Source organism: Clupea harengus, chromosome 1, assembly GCF_900700415.2.
Source record: "Clupea harengus chromosome 1, Ch_v2.0.2, whole genome shotgun sequence".
NCBI classification, from domain to species: Eukaryota; Metazoa; Chordata; class Actinopteri; order Clupeiformes; family Clupeidae; genus Clupea; species Clupea harengus.
Genome location: NC_045152.1, coordinates 32,994,309 through 33,017,567, shown reverse-complemented (window position 1 = coordinate 33,017,567; position 23,259 = coordinate 32,994,309). Strand labels below are relative to the sequence as shown.

At 43.5% G+C, this 23,259-nt stretch overlaps 1 protein-coding gene across 2 annotated transcripts; it reads right to left on the bottom strand.

Moving 5' to 3' along the window:
- Nucleotides 1-1,875: 1,875 nt before the first annotated feature.
- LOC105897968 (aconitate hydratase, mitochondrial-like) lies at nucleotides 1,876-21,269 on the bottom strand. 2 transcript variants are annotated; one of them, XM_031576924.1, is made up of 17 exons: nucleotides 21,169-21,269; nucleotides 19,319-19,461; nucleotides 17,650-17,908; nucleotides 15,948-16,040; nucleotides 15,172-15,330; nucleotides 14,669-14,819; nucleotides 13,455-13,559; nucleotides 12,253-12,344; nucleotides 11,661-11,766; nucleotides 10,999-11,156; nucleotides 10,665-10,738; nucleotides 9,420-9,531; nucleotides 7,184-7,462; nucleotides 6,384-6,575; nucleotides 4,334-4,466; nucleotides 3,236-3,357; nucleotides 1,876-2,380 (listed from the first exon to the last, which is right to left on the bottom strand). In XM_031576924.1, exons 1-17 carry the CDS (start codon nucleotides 21,202-21,204, stop codon nucleotides 2,246-2,248), a joined length of 2,349 nt encoding a protein of 782 aa, XP_031432784.1. In that variant the 5' UTR covers nucleotides 21,205-21,269; the 3' UTR covers nucleotides 1,876-2,245. The 2 variants fall into 2 exon arrangements, with proteins under 2 accessions (XP_031432784.1, XP_042564816.1); XM_042708882.1 differs by lacking the exons at nucleotides 19,319-19,461; nucleotides 21,169-21,269 and adding an exon at nucleotides 19,114-19,152.
- Between the last annotated feature and the right edge of the window lie 1,990 nt (nucleotides 21,270-23,259).

Sequence of the window (23,259 nt, the reverse complement as noted above, 5' to 3'; positions counted from 1 at the left end):
AGAAGTGTTTTCTTTACTTTTATTATTTTCTACATTGTAGATTAATACTGAAGACATTTTAACTACGAAAGAACACATATGGAATGATGTACTAAACAAAAAAAAAGTGTTATCTAGCATGTAGAAAATAATAAAAGTAAAGAAAACACTTCTCAAAAAATGAGAAGGTGTGTCCAAACTTTTGACTGGTACTGTATATACACACTCACTCACTCACACTTAGGTACGCAATGTGCAGCTATATAAAATCCTTTACATGTGCCAAGATATGGGAGCCATTGCCACCTACAGGTCCTACAAATAATGACATACAAAATCACAGACTAGTCATGGAATATTTAGTCTACAGATATGTATAACAGGGACATTAACAAAAGGCATGATATTACTCAAAAAGGTGCTGACAAAACTAATGGAACGTTCTAGAATGGAAGATTAGCATGGGTCATTCAAATACATAGCTCAATACATGGCGTAAATAATACATCTAGCATGTGGGAGCAGCACGAGTCACAATTTTAGTCAAAAATACAGGAAACCTGTACCTGGCTAAGGGCCCATAAACCTTTCATACCATATTCACACTTAATAATAATCTCATCTTTCATTTCCTGTCACTGTGAATGTTTTTAGAACCATACAACCTACTCCCATAACATTGATTTCTGGCATAATTAATGCGAAACAAGAACAGGGAATATATCTGTAGCTCATTTTGAAATCAAACCTCCTCCCCTGATTACTTGGGAGAGATTTAAAATATTGTTGTATAACATCAAACACTATGCTCAGCTATTAAGGAGTGAAGCACTAGTGGTACGAAAGTGATAAGAGTAACAGAGCATCTGCGTGCCGCCAGAATGTGCATTTACACGCAGGTTACACTGCACACTATAGATTTGTGCGTTTAGTTCAGCGTCGAAGACAGACAGACAGGATGTCACCTCAGGCAGGGAGAGTGACTGAGCAGAAGAGGTCAGCACAAAGAAGGGAGAGGGTGACCAGCGTCACAGACACAGACACACACACACACACACACACACACACACACACACACACACACACACACACACACCTCAGGCAGGGAGTGTGTGACTGAGCAGAAGAGGTCAGCACAAAGAAGGGAGAGGCTTAACGGGGACGATCAGGCGGATGTCCTCTGGGATTAAATAAAGAAATGACCAGCGTCACACACACACACACACACACACACACACACACACACACACACACACACACACACACACACACACACACACACACACACACACACACACACACACACACACAGAGGCAAAGGAGCAGCAGGACAGGTGTAAAAGCAGCATGTCTACCATGTCAGCCAACCACAGTTCAGTTCGGCACGCTTCCATGATCTACTGCACAGAATGAGTGCTTACCCGGCTTCAGTAACAAGTCTGGCTTTACAGAACAAAATGAACAACTGCTTACTGGAAGGGAGTCGCTAAACAACATAACGTCAGCCAACAGACACAAGCAAGCCATCTCCTTTCAGAGTTCTCCACTCCACTCCTCTCCTCTCCACAACAATAACATGGAATGCATTATATACAGTACTATAGATTAGGACACAGTATCATTGGAGTATTATTTCTACGCAGGAGGTGTGCAAGTAACACAATATTTGTGTTGTGAGTGTGCAGACAGCACTCATTACTATTAAAACATACAGTGAAACAAGGGGTTACAAATGACCAGTGCGTTGACTACAGATAGCTACATCATCTACATCTGCAGTAGCATGGACGAGGACCAGATGTATCCTTCCAAGATGCCTGTCTGTCTGTGTGTGTGTGTGTGTAGTGTGCGTGTGTGTGTGTGTGCGAGCGAGCGCATGTACTGTATGTTTTTTTCTTTTAGGGCTCCCGGATAAGATTTTAAATTCTACACTTCCAGGTGGCTATGTCTAAGTCAACCTGTCTGTGTGTGTGTGTGTGTGAGTGGGAGGTGTGCACGTTCCATTCGTACAGCGACCTGATGTGTGTGTGCGTGTTTGTGCCCGTGGCAGCAGCAATCAGTGAGCGGCAGTGGTGGGTGGATGTGTGGTAAGTATCTGGGTCTGGGGAACGGGGACAAATGATTAAAAACCTTTTTTGTTTTTGGTGTGTGCCTGCTTTCTCCCCTTTTTGTGCAACCCCCCCCCTGCCCCCTTCTCCTTCGGTGTACACTAGCCCCGCCTCTCATCCCTGAGGCCCCGCCCTCTCATCCCTGAGGCCCCTCCTCCTCACTGCTGGATCTCCTTCATCCTGTTGAGGGCGCTGCCAGCCTTGAACCACTCGATCTGCGTCTCGTTGAAGGACTGGTTCAGCTGGATGGTGTCCTGGCTGCCGTCGCCGTGCGTGATCACCGCGGTCAGGGGCTGGAGGCCAACCACAGAGAGGAGAGAAGAAATATCGTTTTGCTTTTTACGACTCGCCATGTATCGATACACAGAGGTCATCACACACACACATGGCACGTGAGACAAGATACCGTCAATGGACACATAAAATGAGACAGAACAGAAGGGGCAACGGAACGACTAACTTCATCAATTTTATGTGGCGTTATGCACAAAATGTAAATGTTATTTTAAATGGTAGCATTCTGAGTGAATTCTGAAAGCGTTCAGGCTCTTTGTTTTACCTGCAGTGGTAACAATTGTTGTTCCCAGTAAACTACATATTTGAGGTTTCTCATGTCGGGGCACATTTGTGTTCTGGGGTTTGCATTACTTAACAATTCAAACCATGTGTATCTGAACTCATGCATTGTGTGGTGTTAAAGAAAGTATTAGTATATTTTATCATGAATGTCTTTTTGTTTTAAGTTTTGTTCCAAAATGCTGTGTGCCCTGCGTTCTCCATGTAGATTGGACTTTGGAAGACAATTAGCAGAGTCAAGAATGTTAACCCAGAAACCTCACGTATATGTTTACATAAGATAAGAAGGAATCGGGGGGTTGTGGAATGTCTTGTTGCTGGGCAGAAGTAAAGTTCAGCTAAAGTGCAGTTATCCTAAGTGCATCCCAGAATCCTGTCTGCCATCCTGTGTAAACATTGGATTTTCAATAAAGGGACTTTGTTTTAGCATGGCACGTCAGAGAGACCCTGGTCAAGGTGTCAGCTCTCCGCCGGACGTGGCGTAAACAAGTCCAGTTCACTTCCATGCTGGGTTGTGTCTTTAATCTGCTAACTAACTGTTTAGGGTAATTTCCCTGACATGTGGTCTTCACCTTCCCAGGGGCAAAGGACGAGAGGCCCCTGATGGAAATCTTGTCGTCGGGACGGATCTTGTCATAGTCGGACGGGTCAGCGAAGGTGAGCGGCAGCAGTCCCTGTTTCTTCAAGTTGGTCTCTGTTTAGATAGAGGAGAGCGAAAGACAGAACGAAAGGGGATTAAAACATGGAAAACTGAAAAAGAGACAGGAAGATTAAAATGGTGAGTGGGGAGGGGGGTGTCAGAGTGATTTGACCAAAGAGTGAGTGTGGTCATACAACCTTTTGCTAAAGAAGCGTGTACCCGAAAAGGCAGTTTTAATCAATTACGAAGCTTGAATGAGAATGGGATCCTTGACATCTTGTATCAATCTGGTTTCCGTGCAATGCATAGGAAAGTTACAAATGTCTCAAATTCTTAAAATCTGCTTCCTGCTTGAACACTTTTAAATCAAGATTGAAAACGTACTTATACCCACGGGTGATGCATTCTTTTAACTGCTCTTAGCCCGGTTTGAGCTCTACTCTTTAGCTTTTTGGGTCAAGTTAACTTTTAATTTGTTGTTCTTATATTATATTGTGTTTTTATTGTTTTGGTAGTTTGAATCTGTTATTTTATCCGTACTTATGTTTTATGTTTCTATTTATTTTTCTCTTTTCCACCCACCCCTTGCTTTTGTTAATTTTTATGTCTTAATTATTTTCTTTTCACTTAGTTTTAGCTTCTTAATAATTTTGTACTGCTTTTTTATGTCCTATATATTTTATAGGTTTGATATGCTTTTAGTCCTTTTAAATTTCTTATTCTATTCTTGTTTAGTTTTTAGTGTAAGTTGACGAACCACAACTGGAAAGCACTTTTTGTACAACTCCTGTTGTTTTTAAATGTGCAACATAAATAAAAAAATGTGACTTGACTTGATGGGTCTTCTCCCCCTCTCCCACCCACACCCACACCCCCACCCCCACACACACCCACACACACACACACACACACACACACACACCCCCACACCCACACCCCCACCCCCACCCCCACACACCCCCACACACACACACACACACACACACACACACCCACACCCACACCCACACCCACACACACACCCACACACCGTGGATCCTGGCGAAGCTCTTGACGATGATGGCCAAGCCCCCCAGGTGGCGAGGCTCCAGGGCTGCATGCTCCCTGCTGGAGCCCTCTCCGTAGTTCTCATCACCCACCACCACCCACGACAGCCCGTTAGCCTGGGGAAGAAGAGATAGATAGATAGATAGATAGATAGATAGATAGATAGATAGATAGATAGATAGATAGATAGATGGATACTTTATTAATCCCGAGGGAAATTTACGTCAAAAAAGAGGAGGAAGAGGAAGAGCAAGAGAGTGTGTGAATGTGGTACAGGAGGTAAAGAAGTCGTTTAGTAATCAGAAGGTTGCTAGTTCGATTCCCTGTCGAAGTGTCCTTGAGCAAGACACTGAACCCCTAACTGCTCCTGATGTGCAGTGTGCCATCAGTGTAAATGTAAAATGTGTATACATTGTAAGTCGCACATATGTAAGTCTACCTCTACCTTAAAACTCCTGGACTCTGTTTACCATAGTGCTATTCGCTTTGTTACAGGAGACGCTTTCAGGACCCACCACTGTAACTTATACAAAAATGTTGGTTGGTCCCCTCTAGCAGACAGAAGGGAAAAACACTGTCTTTTATTTGTTTATAAAGCCTTAGTGGGAAAACTGCCTAATTATCTCATGTCACTTTTAAAATTAAAATCCATCTGTCATAATACACGGTCACAGAGCCTCATCTCCCTTGAAATCCCCCTTACAAAAACTAATATAGGTAAAATAGCTTTTAAGTTCTTTGCTTCCCATAAATGGAACACTATTCAAGTGGAGTTGAAATTAACCAAGTATTTGTCTGTCAACCAATTTAAGAGCCTTTTAGATAATAAGGATGTGCCTCAATGCTGTTGTTTTAAATGATTCTCTGATTAAATTTTTTTTTACTTTATGTTATTTTATTTATTTATTTTTTATACTTAATTTCTGAGTTGTTTAATGTGTTTTTTTTTTTAATGTATTTTGTCTGTTTCGTTTTGTTATGGTTTGTTTATGTATTGTTCTTCTATACTATGTAGCCTCAATCAGGGCATTGCTGCAAAAGAGCCCTGTGCTCAGTCAATTTCTCCCTGAATAAACAATGATGATGATGATGATGATGAAGTCGCTTTGGATAAAAGCGTCTGCTAAATGACTAAATGTAAATGTAAATGTAAATGAATGGCAGTGCACACTAACAAAGACAAATATGACATGCTAAAGAAATACAATCATAATAATAATAATAATAACAACATCCATGAGATGACAAAGACAATAAAAGAAGATTTGGGGTTTGTAAGGCTAAAGCAGACATTACAAGACTTGAATTCCAATGTTCCATTCAGCTGCTGCACGTGTGCTGCCCCTTAGCCCAGACTTCTTTCAAGGGTACACGAACGTCTCCTGTTTCTCTTCCCCCTTCCTCACACACGAATGTCTCCTGTTTCTCCCCCGCCTCCTTCCTCACACACGAATGTCTCCTGTTTCTCCCCCCGCCTCCTTCCTCACACACGAATGTCTCCTGTTTCTCTTCCCCCTTCCTCACACACGAATGTCTCCTGTTTCTCTCCCCCCCGCCCCCCCCTTCCTCACACACGAACGTCTCCTGTTTCTCTTCCCCCTTCCTCACACACGAATGTCTCCTGTTTCTCTCCCCCCCGCCCCCCCCTTCCTCACACACGAATGTCTCCTGTTTCTCCCCCCGCCTCCTTCCTCACACACGAATGTCTCCTGTTTCTCCCCCCGCCTCCTTCCTCACACACAAATGTCTCCTGTTTCTCTTCCCCCTTCCTCACACACGAATGTCTCCTGTTTCTCTTCCCCCTTCCTCACACACGAATGTCTCCTGTTTCTCTTCCCCCCCCCCCCCTTCCTCACACACGAATGTCTCCTGTTTCTCCCCCCGCCTCCTTCCTCACACACGAATGTCTCCTGTTTCTCTTCCTCACACACGAATGTCTCCTGTTTCTCCCCCCCCCCTTCCTCACACACGAATGTCTCCTGTTTCTCTTCCTCACACACGAATGTCTCCTGTTTCTCTCCCTCCTTCCTCACCTTGTAATGGCGGGCCACGTCGGGGACCCCTCCGTACTCCCCGGTCAGGGCGTTCTTGACTTTGTTGATGCCGTCGTTCTCACTGTTGACAGCGCCGATCAGCATGTTGTTGGAGATGTTGTCCAGGTGACCGCGGAACTTGAGCCAGGGGCCGGCGGCACTGATGTGGTCAGTAGTGCACTTGCCTTTCACCTGACGGCAGATGTGTAAAAGGTATCCATCCAACAGTTACACACAGGATGTACTAGGCTAGTCACGACCGCCCTTGGGGAACCCCCCCCAACCCCATCCCCCCCCAAAAACCTCCTAGAGTGTGTGTGTAATCAAATAATGTCTTTCCAATGTTCTTGACAATAATACAGCTTGGGTTGTGTTCCAGTTGGCTGTTACACACATGCCTTGGAGAAATTCCCTGATGATTTAACACAGATGAGTAAAACCCCGTTACACAGCTATTATAGCTACAGGGATAGTCACAGAAAAGTGAGTTTTCTTCTCCCCATTCTCTCTCTCCATTCTCATCCTTCTTCGTCTTACATTTACATTTAGTCATTTAGCAGACGCTTTTATCCAAAGCGACTTACATATGTGCGACTTACAATGTATACACATTTTTACATTTACACTGATGGCACACTGCACATCAGGAGCAATTAGGGGTTCAGTGTCTTGCTCAAGGACGCTTCGACAGGGAATCGAACTAGCAACCTTCTGATTACTAAACGACTTCTCTACCTCCTGTACCACTGTCGCCCGCACACACACACACACTGTCCCCCCCCCCCCCCCACTGTCTCTACCTTGATGAGGACGGCCATGTTCTCCAGGTCCGTTCCACTCCACTTGTCGAAGGGCTCCAGCAGCTGCAGGCGGTTGCTGGCGGGGTTCACGTCCACGGCCACGCCGCTGCCGTCGGCCGGGGGGTGCTGGTAGGTGTCCTGTCCCGGGTCGAAGTCGCGAGAGGGCAGCTCGTCGCCGGTGGGAGGGACCAGCTGGAACTTCTCGCCGTTGGACGCGGTGAGAAAGTCCTTCTCGGGGTCGAAGTTCAGCGTGCCAGCTATAGCCATGGCTGTGACAATCTGAGAGGGAGGACAGATCAGCAGGGGTGTTTCATGCATAGATGATTATGAGCTGGCTGTCTTTATCAAACCATTTACATTACATTTTACATTTAGTCATTTAGCAGACCTTTTATCCAAAGCGACTTACAAGGATGTATACACATTTTACATTTACACTGATGGCACACTGCACATCAGGAGCAATTAGGGGTTCAGTGTCTTGCTCAAGGACGCTTCGACAGGGAATGGAACTAGCAACCTTCTGATTACTAAACGACTTCTCTACCTCCTGTACCACTGTTGTACCATAGATGATTATGAGCCGGCCGGCTGTCTTTATCAAAACCGTGAGATGACTTAAAACAAATCTGCCTACATTTGGAAAAAGGCACTATTCCTGCTTCAACAGACCCATGTTTGCACACAGTGGGACAATACTGTGTCAATACTGATAGATATATAGATAGATGGATACTTTATTAATCCCGAGGGAAATTTAGGACTTTAATTGATTTACTGACTGTAATAGTGGCACTGTAACCATGGCAATGTGATCAGCACAGAGTGGTCAGACATCCCAGAAATCTGATGGATTTGAGAGAAAATAGATCGACTAAGACTGGGCATCATCAGGTCTTGACAATTAAGAAAAAAGCCAGAGAGAGAGAGAACCACACAAAGAGGATTTGGATCCAAAATGGCTGGAGGGTTTTCTTCTGGCCTCCAACGCAATGAGCAGCACATGACCTGTTCTTACATTTACATTTAGTCATTTAGCAGACGCTTTTGTCCAAAGCGACAAAACGGGACGACAGTGGTACAGGAGGTAAAGAAGTCGTTTAGTAAGCAGAAGGTTGCTAGTTCGATTCCCTGTCGAAGCGTCCTTGAGCAAGACACTGAACCCCTAATTGCTCCTGATGTGCAGTGTGCCATCAGTGTAAATGTAAAATGTGTATACATTGTAAGTCGCACATATGTAAGTCGCTTTGGATAAAAGCGTCTGCTAAATGACTAAATGTAAATGTAATGTAAAAAAGCGACGTACAAGGGAGAGAATAGTCAAGCTACGAGCAATAGAACCTGGTGTAACAATAAATAAATACTACTTTACATAGGAAATATAACAAAATGAAATAAAAAGAAAGAAAGAAGTGCAGAAATGTAACTGCTGTAATTGCAAGTTACGCACTAGTCGAAGTGCCAGTTAGGAAGGGAGGTGCTCTCTGAAGAGTTGGGTCTTCAAAAGCTTCTTAAAGGTAGAGAGGGACGCCCCTGCTCTGGTAGTGCTGGGTAGTTCATTCCACCAACGTGGAACTACAAATGAGAATAGTCTGGACTGCCGTACTTGCACAGACGGCAGAGCCAAACGACGCTCACTAGAAGAGCGCAGCATCCTTCTATTCGTACAATGCCAGTGGCACTGTGACTCCACACTGAGGAACATGCCAAGCGCCAACAACAGGCAAAATGCTTCAAATGTAATGAGGGTTAGGGTTACCCTAACCCAAGTCATAGTGTAGACCTAAAGGACACCATACTGCTTTTATTATTTGTATTCAAAATAGTTCTTAAAAGATCTGATTTATCATTTATGTGACCTCAAGCAGATGGGTTCCCCCTTATGTGCCGTGGTTCTGCTTAAGGTTCCTTCCTGACTAACAGGGAGTTTTTTCTTGACCGTGTTGCCATTGTGCTTGCACTAAGGGGGTTTCAGGCTCTGGGCTCTGTAAAGCGCCTAGAGACAATTGTATTGTTATGGCGCTATATAAATAAAATTGAATTGAATTGAATTATCCTTTGAAGAAGGTCCGCCGAAGAATCCTTATATAGTTTAACAGATGGTAAGACCATCATTGTATTGAGTGTCTGTCAACATTATTTTATAAAAAGCATTGGCTGAAAAAGCATTCTATGAAGGCTTAATGATTTTTTTTTGCACTTTTGCATTTCACACTTGTGTCGAGAAGACCCATACCTCGGGTGAGGTGACAAAAGCGTGGGTGGCAGGATTGGCGTCGTTCCGGCCCGTGAAGTTCCTGTTGTAGGAGGTGACGATGGTGTTCTTTTCTCCCATCTTTACGTCCTTCCTGTGGGGGATTCGGGGAAAATCCAAAGAGTTAGTGAAGAAGTTCTCCCCCCTAATGGCATCAAAGGCTTCAGACAACACAGGGTATGACCACTGGCTATAGAAGAAGAGGTACCCCCTCAAAAGGCAGTTAAGGCCATGCATTTTGACCAACCCCAAATACACACACACACACACACACACACACACACACACACACACACACATACATACACCCAAACACACACACACACAAAAACACACATATACATAATGGGCCTCATTCTCAAAACATTTTCTTAAGTGTCTTCTTAAATATCTTCGTCAACTTCAAAAGACCAACGTAAGAAAAGATCTCCTCAGGATTCATGAACGCCTGGAAATGGGTTCTTACACAGCCGAAGTGTTCTCAGCTCTGCTCCCCCGAATGAGGATTCTCACCTGGATTTGCATACATACACGCCCCGCCAGCTCCTTATAAGGGCATGCAACCGTAGTGATGTTTGCAGTCAGAATCGACAGAATCCACGCGAACACAATCGACAGTCATGTCAAAGCGGAAAGCAAACATCGGTGGTGCACAGGTCAGTAAACGCACACCTAACTTCACCGGTGCAGAGGTGGAGGTACTGTGGCAGAATGTAGATGTGTCCATTCTATTCCACTATGGCTATATCCATGAGATTGAGTTTAGTGCTTATTTATTTATTCACTTACATTTGCAGTGTTCGTGTAGTGCTTTTATTTATTTTAAGACATAACGATGCCTCCTAGAATCAAGACTATAAATGTGAAACGTAATTGTTAATGACAGAAATATTCTCGTATTTATTATTATTATAATTATTTAAATCTGAGGATGTCTGTAGAATCACCAACGATTTCTCACAAATTCAGCCCTTAAGAACAATCTGGCCAATTTACGACTGCTTATTTAGCGTTCTTCAATTCTGGTCTAAGTTAAGAACGAATCCCAGATGAGAACATTTTAATGAATGCCAGAATTGTCCCAGGAACGGCCTAAGTGGAGTTAAGAAGACATTTCTTCCTAACTTGTTCTTAACTGCGTTCGAGAATGAGGCCCAATGAGGTTTGAAAAAAAAAAATGAATAACAAAATTCAGTTTTCATGCAGCCAGAAAAGAAAGTGCGTCACCTGTCCCACTGTCCAATGCAGGGTCCACAAGCATTAGCGAGCACCACCCCACCGACATCTCTCAGGATCTTGGCCTGCATTAGAGAGAGAGAGAGGACAGGAGTGAGCGACAGAGAGAGAGAGAGGGAGAGGAGGAGAGAGGGAGAGAGAGAGAGAGAGAGGATGAGAGAGGGAGAGAGAGAGAGAGAGAGAGAGAGAGAGAAAGGACAGGAGTGAGCGACAGAGAGGACTCTAAGCGTAACGAAATGACATCACAGTCAAACTGTTGCCCCTGGAGCGTACAGCATCCTCTCAAACTGCACAGTTCTAAACTGATGTGACGTGACTGACGCACAAAGCCGTCTCTTTCGATGGTGGCGCGGATCTGCTCGGAGCCGGGCGTGACGGTGAACTGGGCCTTGCACTTCAGCCCGCGGTCCAGGGCTTGCTTGGCCAACGATGCGGCACGACCCATGTCCTCATAACTGGAGTTAGTACAGCTGCCGATCAGACCTGACACACACAAACAACAACAACACACACAAACAACAACACGTGGGACGCAGGAAAGAAAGAAACAAATGCAGGCATATTGAGTCAGATGGTTTTTTTTACAGTACACGCAGTTAGAGTTTCACATCACGGAAACCAGCTCTTTGGAGGGCTTAATTCACATGCATTAATTAAAGTGTATGGGATTGACACACACTGAATGAAGAATGAAGTAGTATTGGTAAGTGCTGAACCAGATCTTTGGAGGGCTTAATTCACATGCATTAATTAAAATGTATGGGATTGACACACACTGAATGAAGAATTAAGTAGTATTGGTAAGTGCTGAACCAGATCTTTGGAGGGCTTAATTCACATGCATTAATTAAAGTGTATGGGATTGACACAAGCATGAATGAAGAATGAAGTAGTATTGGTAAGTGCTGGACCTAAATAAGGTGTTGGACCTAAGCAAGTGTCTTTGGTCAGATGTCCTCCAGCGTGGTGGTGGGGGTCAACACTGACCTACTTTAACTTCCAGGGGCCAGCCGCTCTTTATAGCAACTGCTCCGATGTCAGACACGGGGTGGCACAGGTCTGGGGTGAAGGGGCCATTGATGTGCGGCTTCAGCTGAAGGAGGAGATGGTGGGGAGGAAAAGGTGACAGACGGTTAGAAATATGGAGCTTAGAGGGGCACTGTGGCGCAAACAGTAGCCTCGACCACATTCGGGCTAGACGCCCATGGAGGACACGGGTTCTAATCCGGCCCGATGTCATTTCTCCTGTCCACTCCCCGCCTCTTCTCCCTCTCATTTCCTGTCCCACTCTTCACTGATCTATCAATTAAAGCAAAAACAAATCTTTAAAAAAAAAGAAATATGGAGCTTAGAGTGGGCCCCCTACGGAGTGGGCCACTAACACAATGAAAACATATATGTACACAGTTGCAGTATTGCAGTTAGTTGTTTTATTTGTTTCCTGTTATAAGCAGTACATACAGTATAGCATCATTGCATTCACAAATTAAAAATGCTGTTATTATTTATAGTAGTAGCAGAAGGACAGTTGTCCTTGCCGTTAAATAAGTATTATGGTCAGAAGATGCATCTAACATACTTCACTGAGATTGATCTCAATCACTTGGTCGTAGTCGCAACCGGGGTCTGGGACGAGGCAATCCTTATACTCATCAGCTAGCTGGGCAATCTCTGTGAGACAGACAGACAGAGAGACAGACAGGTGAGACAGACAGACAGAGAGAGACAGACAGAGGAGAGACAGACAGACAGAGGAGAGACAGACAGACAGACAGAGAGAGACAGACAGAGAGGAGACAGACAGAGGAGAGACAGACAGACAGACAGAGGAGAGACAGACAGACAGAGAGACAGACAGAGGTGAGACAGACAGAGGAGAGAGACAGACAGAGGAGAGACAGACAGACAGAGAGGAGAGACAGAGAGACAGTGAGAGAGAGACAGACAGAGAGACAGACAGAGAGACAGAGAGAGAGAGACAGACAGACAGAGAGGAGAGACAGAGGTGAGACAGACAGATGAGAGAGACAGACAGACAGAGGAGAGACAGACAGACAGAGAGACAGACAGAGAGGAGAGACAGACAGAGAGAGAGAGGAGAGACAGACAGACAGACAGACAGAGGAGAGACAGACAGAGGAGAGACAGACAGGTGAGACAGACAGACAGACAGACAGACAGAGAGGAGAGACAGACAGAGGAGAGACAGACAGACAGAGAGACAGACAGACAGACAGAGAGGAGAGACAGACAGAGGAGAGACAGACAGACAGACAGACAGAGGAGCGACAGACAGACAGACAGACAGACAGAGGAGAGAGAGACAGAGAGGAGAGACAGACAGAGAGGAGAGACAGACAGAGGAGAGACAGACAGAGGAGAGACAGACAGACAGACAGACAGAGGAGAGACAGACAGGTGAGACAGCGAACAGACAGACAGACAGACAGACAGAAGAGAGACAGAGCTGTGAAGAGCTAGAACAATAGAGGAGGGCCACACTCTCAGACAGCAGTGTGTGTGTGTGTGTGTGTGTGTGTGTGTGTGTGTGTGTGTGTGTGAGAGTGTGTCTGTGTCTGTGTGTGTGTGTGTGTGTGTGTGTGTGTGTGTGTGTGTGTGTGTGTGTGTGTGTGTGTGTGTGTGTGTGTGTGTGTGTGTGTGTGTGTGTGTGTGTGTGTGTGAGTGAGTGAGTGAGTGTGTGTGTGTGTGTAACATGTGTGTGTGTGTGTGTGTGTGTGTGTGTGTGTGTGTGTGTGTGTGTGTGTGTGCGCGCGCACACACCTCCACGGCCGGTCTTGTCCATGTAGGTCTTCATGCGGTGGTTGTAGGGGAACACCGAGGTTGTGGCTCCAATTTCGGCTCCCATGTTGCATATGGTGGCCATACCTGCAACCAGAGCACCCAGGTGGGGCCGGTTCCAAAGGAAACACGCACGTAAACTAGTGTCGTTAAAGAGTACCAATTACATGAACTACAGGTGCAGTGCTGCAATGTCGTTCCTCCTCTGGTGATCAGATGCCACTGAGTGTATGGCACTATACAATCCCATGCCATCTGAGTTTGAATTGAAATTCTGATTATATGCAAGTCAAAGTTGTGCTTAATATTCAAGGTGGAAAGTATTTTCGTAGTTGGTGAGTATCAATGCCACTCTATGTCTAAGTGTAATTATTATGGAGTGGTCACATACTGGCCCAATAATGAAACAATGATACCAGCACAAGAATGAAGGACTGAACCAGATACCAACGAAAACAATAGAATTTCTCTTTGATCATCTTATCTATGGGTGCAGGAGAGACAACACGTCCGAGCTGCAGTGTCATACTGAGTCTGCTGGCTTAGTGGCTAGTTACGGCACTAAGGTCGGGATTATAGGTTTACAGTGTCTAATATCAGTCACACAGACAGTCATTCTTCTAGACCATCGGTTCCCAAACTGGGGTACGCGTACCCCCAGGGGTAACAGAAAACGGACGGAATTCGCAGAATGTACCGTTTGAAACAGAATTGCAACTTTCAGACCGAAACATCATTTTGTGCATCAAAATCGCCCAAATTCCCCTGTATTTTGTCCTGCAAGGCTGTATTTCTTTCTTATAAACACAATAACGATCGCAACGATGAACAAGCATTAATTAGAAAACAAAACTACTGAGAAAATGTCACGCAGCTGGAGATTGAATGTCTGAAGGGGTACGGGACTGTAAAACGTTTGGGAACCACTGTTCTAGACTATTCAACTTCATATTGCATGTTAGTGAGTATTAGTTGGTGTGCTCATTTGCAAAGGGACGAAGTTTGGACGAACAAAGACAGACGTGTAAAGAGGTCCTCCCAAAGTTACTGGACCCACACAGAGTGATCTATATCAACGTTTAGGCCACAACTTATCTGTAGCTGTCTGGTCTATGTCTGTTGAAAAAAGTAAATTCATGTGTCAAATCTGTTTTTAATTGATCTGAAGCACAGATTAGTTAGTTTTGCCGCCTCACCGGTACAGGAGATGGAGTCCACACCGGGGCCGTAGTACTCCACGATGGCTCCCGTGCCGCCTTTCACCGTCAGGATACCTGCCACCTTCAGGATGACGTCCTTAGGCGAGGTCCAGCCAGAGAGCGAACCAGTCAACTTCACCCCAATCACCTAGGAGAGAGGGAGCGATCGAGACGGAGCGAGACGGAGCGAGACGGAGTGAGAATGGTGGGTTATAAAAGGTTATTCCATTGAGGTACAATTCCAAGAACCGGTGTTTACCAGTAAACACTGTAAGGCCACTTTGAAGGGGCCACTGAAGTATACAACAATTGTGTTAAGGCTACCTTGTCTTTCTGGCCACTTATATGGACTTCCCATCTACATTTTATACGTATGTTTTTAGTTATTCTGTTTTGCTTTTTTACTCTCCCTGTATAAACTCATTGTTATAAAAAATAAAAACATTTGATCACAAAAAAAAAAAATTGCGTTAAGGCTGAAAGCACGTGGGCAAACTCACGTTAGGACATTTGAGTTCCCACGGGATGCCCGCCATGACATCAACGGCGTCCGCTCCACCAACTCCGATACAGATGGAACCCAGGCCGCCGCCGTTGGGCGTGTGGGAATCCGTGCCGATCAGCAGGACCCCTGGGTAAGCGTAGTTTTCAAGAATGATCTGGAATCATTGTCACACAAAACATAATTGAAGCTTTATCAGTGAGCACTGAGTTAATATTATGATAATAATAATAATAATAATATATAAACGGCACTGATAAAGGTTCATACGGAGCACAAATGTTAATATTATAATAATAATAATAATATATAAACAGCACTGATAAAGGTTCATACGAAGCACAAATGTTAATATTATAATAATAATAATAATAATAATAATATATAAACAGCACTGATAAAGGTTCATACGGAGCACAAATGTTAATATTATAATAATAATAATAATAATAATAATAATAATATATAAACAGCACTGATAAAGGTTCATACGAAGCACAAATGTTAATATTATAATAATAATAATATATAAACAGCACTGATAATGAAACATGGCATGCGCCTTCTGCTACACAGAACATTTGTTTTTATTTTGTGTAGTCATTTTTTTTAATGACTTTTCACTCCCTTTTCAAAAGGGAAATTCTCTACCAAAGTATAAGCCTTCCGTGACACATGACTTCAAGAAGTAAAGCTCCTTAAAAAAATCATAAAGCAAATCAATCCACTTTGACAAATGTATCCTTACATGCAGTGAATAAAAAAATACCACACCTGGTGAATGATTCCAGACCCTGGTTTCCAGAAGCCCACTCCATATTTGGATCCAGCTGTTGCCAGGAAGTTATACACCTCTTCGTTCAGATCCTGGGGCGTGGAAGGGCAGAGAGGAAACGACATGAACCATGGGTTACATTTGGGTTCCTCTTCTGTAACCTCACACACACACACACACACACACACACACACACACACACACACACACACACACACACACACACACACACACACACACACACACACACACACACACACACACAAGGCCTCTGAATCTCCTTTAATCCGTGTTACTCAACACAGGATCCAGTAAGTACTAATCCAGCTCTAAACTTGCTTCGCACACTCTCTCTCTGCCAACACATTTGGCCACAGATAGGCTTGACCTTTTGGCCCTCCCAACTCTATCCCTTGCCTCCCTTCTTTCCTTTCTGTTTCCATCGTCTGCCCTACTTTTACTAGAAGAATTCTGAGAAAGAGATTTGAAGACTCGTTCCATGCTCCCAAACTTTGCACTTTTGTCACATAAACAGACCTTCAATTCTCCAAGGGTAAGTGTGGACGGCTAGAACTTGCCATCCCTGTTCCACCAGTCTGTACTCTGGTTTACAACCCTGTTCAAAAGGGTGGATCAGGAAAAGGAGGTTTTGTACTACCTCCTTCAATATGTGCTCATGTCATTGTTAAAGAAAGTATTAGTATATTTTATCATGAATGTCTTTTTGTTTTAAGGTTTATTCCAAAATGCTGTGTGCCCTGCGTTCTCCATGTAGATTGGACTTTGGAAGACAATTAGCAGAGTCAAGAATGTTAACCCAGATACCTCAAGTATATGTTTACCTAAGGCAAGAAGGAACTGGGGGTTGTAGAATGTCTTGTTGGAGAGAGCAGGTGCAAGATAAGAAGGAATTGGGGGATTGTGGAATGTCTTGTTTCTGGGCAAAACTGTTCAGCTAAACTGCAGGTATCCTAAGTGTATCCCAGAATCCTGTCTGCCATCCTGTGTAAACATTGGATTTTCAATAAAGGGAGTGTTTTTTAGCATGGCACGTCAGACAGACTTAAGGTGTCTGTTCTCCGTCGGGGCCCTGTTCGTAAACAGTCCAGTTCACTTACATGCTGAGTGGTGTCTTTAATCTGCTAACTAACTGTTGAGGGTCTTTTCCCTGACAGTCATAACATCTACTGATTTGAACCTGCGGTCTTCTGGATGTCACAGACCACCACCTGTCTTGCTCTATAAGCTTTAGCAACAGAGGGATAGATATCAGACCATCCCCAAACTGGTGCAATAGACCTGTCTTGCTCTATTAGCTTTAGCAACAGAGGGATAGATATCAGACCATCCCCAAACTGGTGCAATAGACTAGCCCTTGCTCCCGGTCAGATGAATAAATGGATACAGCAGCATTTACATTTACATTTAGTCATTTAGCAGACGCTTTTATCCAAAGCCACTTACATATGTGTGACTTACAATGTATACACATTTTACATTTACACTGATGGCACACTGCACATCAGGAGCAATTAGGGGTTCAGTGTCTTGCTCAAGGACGCTTCGACAGGGAATCGAACTAGCAACCTTCTGATTACCAAACGACTTCTTTACCTCCTGTACCACTGCCCACCCCCCCCCCCCCCTCCTCCATCCTAGCTCTCCCAATACAATCTAGTACCCCCTCCCCCCCCCCCTCACCTTGGCTCTCTGCAGGTCCTGAGCCCCGCCGGTCTGGGCCTCGATCAGGTGGTCGCAGTGGATGGTGGAGGGCACTGCCACCGTCGCCAGGCCGCTGCTGATGAACTGGAGCATGGCCATCTGTGCCGTGGCATCCTGCATTGCCACCCGGTCCGGCCGCAGCCGCAGGTACGTGCGACCCCTGTCTATGTCCTGCCCGTGCGGGTCGTCCAGGTGCCCGTACACGATCTTCTCAGACAGGGTGAGGGGACGGTTAAGCCTGCCAGAGGACACACACACACACACACACACACACACACACACACACACACACACACACACACACACACACACACACACGGTGGAAGTCTACAATTTAAAATTGTTATGCAGCTGACCTTTCGGGAGACAGAAACCAGAAAATATCACCTGCTGGATTAAAGCAGCAATAAGGAGTTCTGTTCCAAAACTAGCAAGCTAACTACCTAAAAGGCGTGCAAAAATCTTGCAACCCCCCCAACAGCCAAGTTGACACTGATAGAAGCTTGTCAACACGCTAACTGGTGTCTTTTGGCAGTATATTTGCAATGTCATGCTGTGAAAGCTTTTCATCCATTTTTACAGGGTGTTCCAGCCCGGTACACAGAACAACATAGGGTATATCCTGGATGGCTAGTGGGGAAGACACGGGTGTTTATCTGTCCTTCACATGACCAGAAGCTATCAAAAAGAATTTGAGGATGGTACCAAAAACTAGTTGCCTATAAAACCATACCTCAAAAAGTGTCAAATTGTTGCATAGTGTTACTTTAACATTTTCACTGTCAAATTTCGTGATTCTTTGTATATTAGACCAAAATGAATGGGCTGATAAACCATGTCATGTTTACTTGGTCTTAATTGTGAGCAGCTCCTTCACTGAACGTAATTAAGGGCAATGAACAGGAAGTGTTAGACACCACACTGACCATGTAAACAGGAAGTGTTAGACACCACACTGACCATGTAAACAGGAAGTGTAGACACCACACTGACCATGTCAACAATCCATACATATTTGGTTCATCTATCTATGTAGCCAAAGAACTAGAAAACTAAGTAACAAATAGTTGTATAACCGTTGAAATTGCATTGATGCATCATCGTGACATATGCGTGTGATAATTACAGTTTAGAGATAAAATATTTGAAGTGATTTCATTTCATGACTCCATTTGATGTATCGTGTGGGTCAAAAAACATGAAGGTCCCATTTTGCCAATTCTCTGGCAAGATCATTAGGAAATGGAAGCCACCATACAGACAACATATTGTGTGTCTTTTATTTGAAAACATTAAACATTCCAAGCATTACTGTGTACTGAGTAACAAAAGCGATATATAGGCCTTCAGCAACATACATATGTCATTAGCAATTCACTGATATTCTGGATCTGGATAGTATTGTGTGCGAGCTCTAAGAGTCCTTAGGGCTTTTGAACTGACCTCTTCCTCACAATACTGATATTCTGGATCTGGATAGTATTGTGTGTGTGTGAGCTGTGTGTGTGTGTGTGTGTGTGTTTGAACTGACCTCTTCCTCACAATACTGATATTCTGGATCTGGATAGTATTGTGTGTGTGTGTGTGTGTGTGTGTGTGTGTGTGTGTGTGTGTGTGTGTGTGTGTGTGTGTGTGTGTTCGGACTGACCTCTTCCTCACAATACTGATATTCGTAAGCAGTTTCTCATAGTTGATGCTGGAGCCAGGCTCGAATCGACTCATGGCCACCTTGGCCTTGGCGCTGAGGGCTGCTGTGACATGCAATCGTCTGGCCCCATCTCCTAGCGAAAGCTGAGAGAGAGAGAGAGAGAGAGAGAGAGAGAGAGAGAAAAAGAGAGACTCTATACTTGGTGGTTTCCAGACTGTGGGGCATGGCCCTTGCGGGGGGGGGGGGGGGGGGGGGGGTCATGGAATTACAGCAAGAAGGGTGCTGGTCGAGGGAAAATGGTGGAATGGAACAAGAACCCTAATTCAAAACCAACTTTGTACTTATATACTGTAATATGGTCAGGGCCTACAGTTTAGCCTAAATGTTAGAAGGGACAGCTAGCCTAGTTATTAATACAACGGACTTGCGGCCTGACACAAACCAATCAAAAGAATGTGTAACGATACATGGCCAATTATAAATTTACAAATAAAATAAATTATTATTATTATTATTATTAATTATAAAACTGTGTTTTGATCTAGGGGTGATTTCATCCATTTTGAACAAGAACTATAACTTGTCTAACTGATTGATGAAATAAAATTGAAAATGTTCAAATGCAGAAACAATGTTTTTTTTTTAATTAAAAACAGGTAATAGGCTATATAAACTATATAAGCTATATGGGCACATTTTTTTTCATTGTCAAAGGGGGGCCTGCCATGAAATGTTTGGGAACCACTGCTATAACATAACAGGTTAATGTATTGATGTGCAGTACAATTACTGTCTTCTTTCTGTGACTGACACAGTGGCCAGTTCGCCAAGAGCATTCAGCACCAAAGGTTTTTTTTTTTTATATGGCTTGTTGAAATCGCAAGCCTGAACAGAGAATGTGGCTTCATTACATTGTAAAAAAGGTTTATAATCTCTCGTTGCTTTTGCATAGCCTGTAGTCACTGCAGACTGTGCAACCCAACCATACAGAAAACAATTCTCAAAGGTAGTATGCACTAAAAATATATAAATTTAAAAAATATAAAAAGCCTTGGCCTAAATCTACCCAGCAAATCAAAACAACAACAAACATCGTGCTAACAGTCATAAAGTATCAGGTGCTTAAAGAAAAGAAAAATAAAGAGATCTGACCAGAACACCTGGACACAATCGCATTGGGAATCCCTGTAACTACAGACATAAAGTTCATGGCAAAAAACGACATCCCGCTTGTCTAGCAACACTATGCAATATGATCAAGGCATGGTTAAAGCATCAATCTCATATTCAAAACTGACACGTAGATATCATATCTCATGTGTGGACTAGGTTGGTTTTGTTTTCTGTTCACTGTAAACATGATCCGTGGGCACTGCGCACTTTACAGCTCATTAGCCAAACCTAACCCTTGTGATCACCTCAGCTAGGTACAGGCTTATACCTGTTCGGACCAACACGTCACACTACAAACACGCCAATGTATTTAATGCTTTGAATAACTAAAACACACTGTGAACAAAATAAATCTGTTCCATGTTAAAATAAACTACGTTGCCAAGTCTGTTCCATGTTAAAATCAAGCCCAGTTGCATAATGAATAGAATCGTCCTGCGGTCTGCTATGATGAACCGCAACTTTGCTAGCTAGATATTGTATCTAACTAACGGGGACACAGTGACCTGGGAAACTGCGTAGTTAGCCTGAAAGATGACAAGCAACGATTTGTAGCCTACTTGACATTTTCTGACGAATAAATGACAACTGCCTAGCCGTTTTCAAATATCCTTGTACTCAACCTTACTAAAAGAGCATTTCTGTCTGGATAAGATGGTAAAATATGATTATCTTACCCGGAGCCGAGAAACTGTCATACAGTAGGATGCCATGTTTTTGCTGAAAGCTGTGTCGCTAAGGTGTGACGTAAGGAAGTCCAATTAAAGCTTTCCCATCCTGTGTATTCCAGACAGATATATAAAAGCTGTAGTAGTCATTGAATTGTTTTGGTTTTGCTAATAGTGTGTATAAATACGTTAAAATACTTTTAGCATATGAATTACAACTTAATGTGAAATTAAACGAATAAAGTAGCCTACTATCAGAAAGGATGTTGTTTTTTTTGTTCACTCATCTTACAGGACATGAGCAGTGATCATGAAGCTTACACTAAGTAAGCTTGTAGAAAAGACTAACAAAGTTCTTGCAGATGATTTTGGTGCTAAAATACAACACTGAAAATTCCCCCTTACTTTGGCAAAGCTTAGAAAGTTATTATGGCAGCCTATCACTGTAGGGTAGCCTAAACTGCTTTGCAATGATCATTTCTGAATTCACCCTTTCAGATATAGAAGCACATTTTATTTTACATTAGGGTTAAAGCATACCCACTTAATATAAACCGTGGAAGGTAAAGATTAATGGTTCACATAAGCATACCAAAACGGATGCTCTAAACATGATCTCAGTCAACGATGGAGCTTTACCAGTGATGATCAACATTGCTGTCTAGGTATCGCTGAGGAGGCGACGAGTAGGCCTACTTGATCTCCAGCAGAACCACCATTAAAATGGCCTCTGGAGAAGCTGGACTGATAGCCTATACTTGTATGAATATGTGCTCTGGAAGTCAGTATGCTATTATAGAACTGAAAACATCTACTTCCTACCTTGCTAAATATTTGATAGTACTGAGCTGCCTTATGGCATTTGTTATAATAATTAAGACCTTTATCAGGTTTTTAATGGCACACACGACACACTGGAACACACACGTGCATATATGGAGGCGACACAGGACACACACACACACACACACACATGCAGGTAAGCCTGAGGTCGCGGTGAATTTATTTTCTGCTTTTTACCATCCTGGACTGTCCTTCCTCAAGGACCCCCCAGGAGCAGTGGGCGGCTTGTAGCGCCCGGGGACCAAGTGAAGTGAACTGTCCATCTTTGGTCAGGGATGGACATGTGTTCTTAGGTTACTTAAACGGCACGGTAGATTATTTGTGACTGTAACTTGGTTTGTACTCCACTTCACTTATAAATTGGATTAAAGATGTGTCATATGTCACAACATTGCACTGTTTGCAATTGCTCGGATTATTTATATTTATAAACATATTTAGTATATTATATATTCTTCTGAAGTGTCTGCCAAATTAATCAATGTAAATGTTAATGTAAAAATTACAAAATAAATGTGAATAAAGTGTATTCCAGTGAACAAGAGAATAAAAATGTTCCCACCAACGTATCATTTGTATTGTACATGAAATAGAAAGTGTGTTGATGAGTCTGACAGAATGTTGCCTCTTAGTGATTAGAGCGACAGGTGGGACACCACTCTTTTAGATAATTATTTTAGGACCTGGGGCGACAGTGGTACAGGAGGTAAAGAAGTTGTTTAGTAATCAGAAGGTTGCTTGTTCGATTCCCTTTCGAAGCATCCTTGAGCAAGACACTGAACCCCTAATTGCTCCTGATGTGCAGTGTGCCATCAGTGTAAATGAAAAATGTGTATACATTGTGAGTCGCACATATGTAAGTCGCTTTGGATAAAAGCGTCTGCTAAATGACTAAATGTAAATGTAAGGACCCAAATAAACATGGGCCTACTGTATTTGGCAATGCCCCACTCAATTTATTTGCAAATAGGCCAAGCTTTGGCATCTCCTTCTTCGACTTGAGGGTTTCACCGCAGACATGGGACACCATTATATACACATATTTACAGATCGGTCATGTATTTGTATTGTATCGTGCATTCAGTTGGTATATTACATCCCACAATGCACTCAGCTGTGAAAGCGGGAGGATTTGACAGAAAATGGAAACGTGTCAAAAAACTTGTATTGCCTTTCAGTTTACAAAAAAAAGAATGTGACCACAAATATACATCTGCCATCGGATAATACTCACACGCAATGAATATTTCAAAAGCA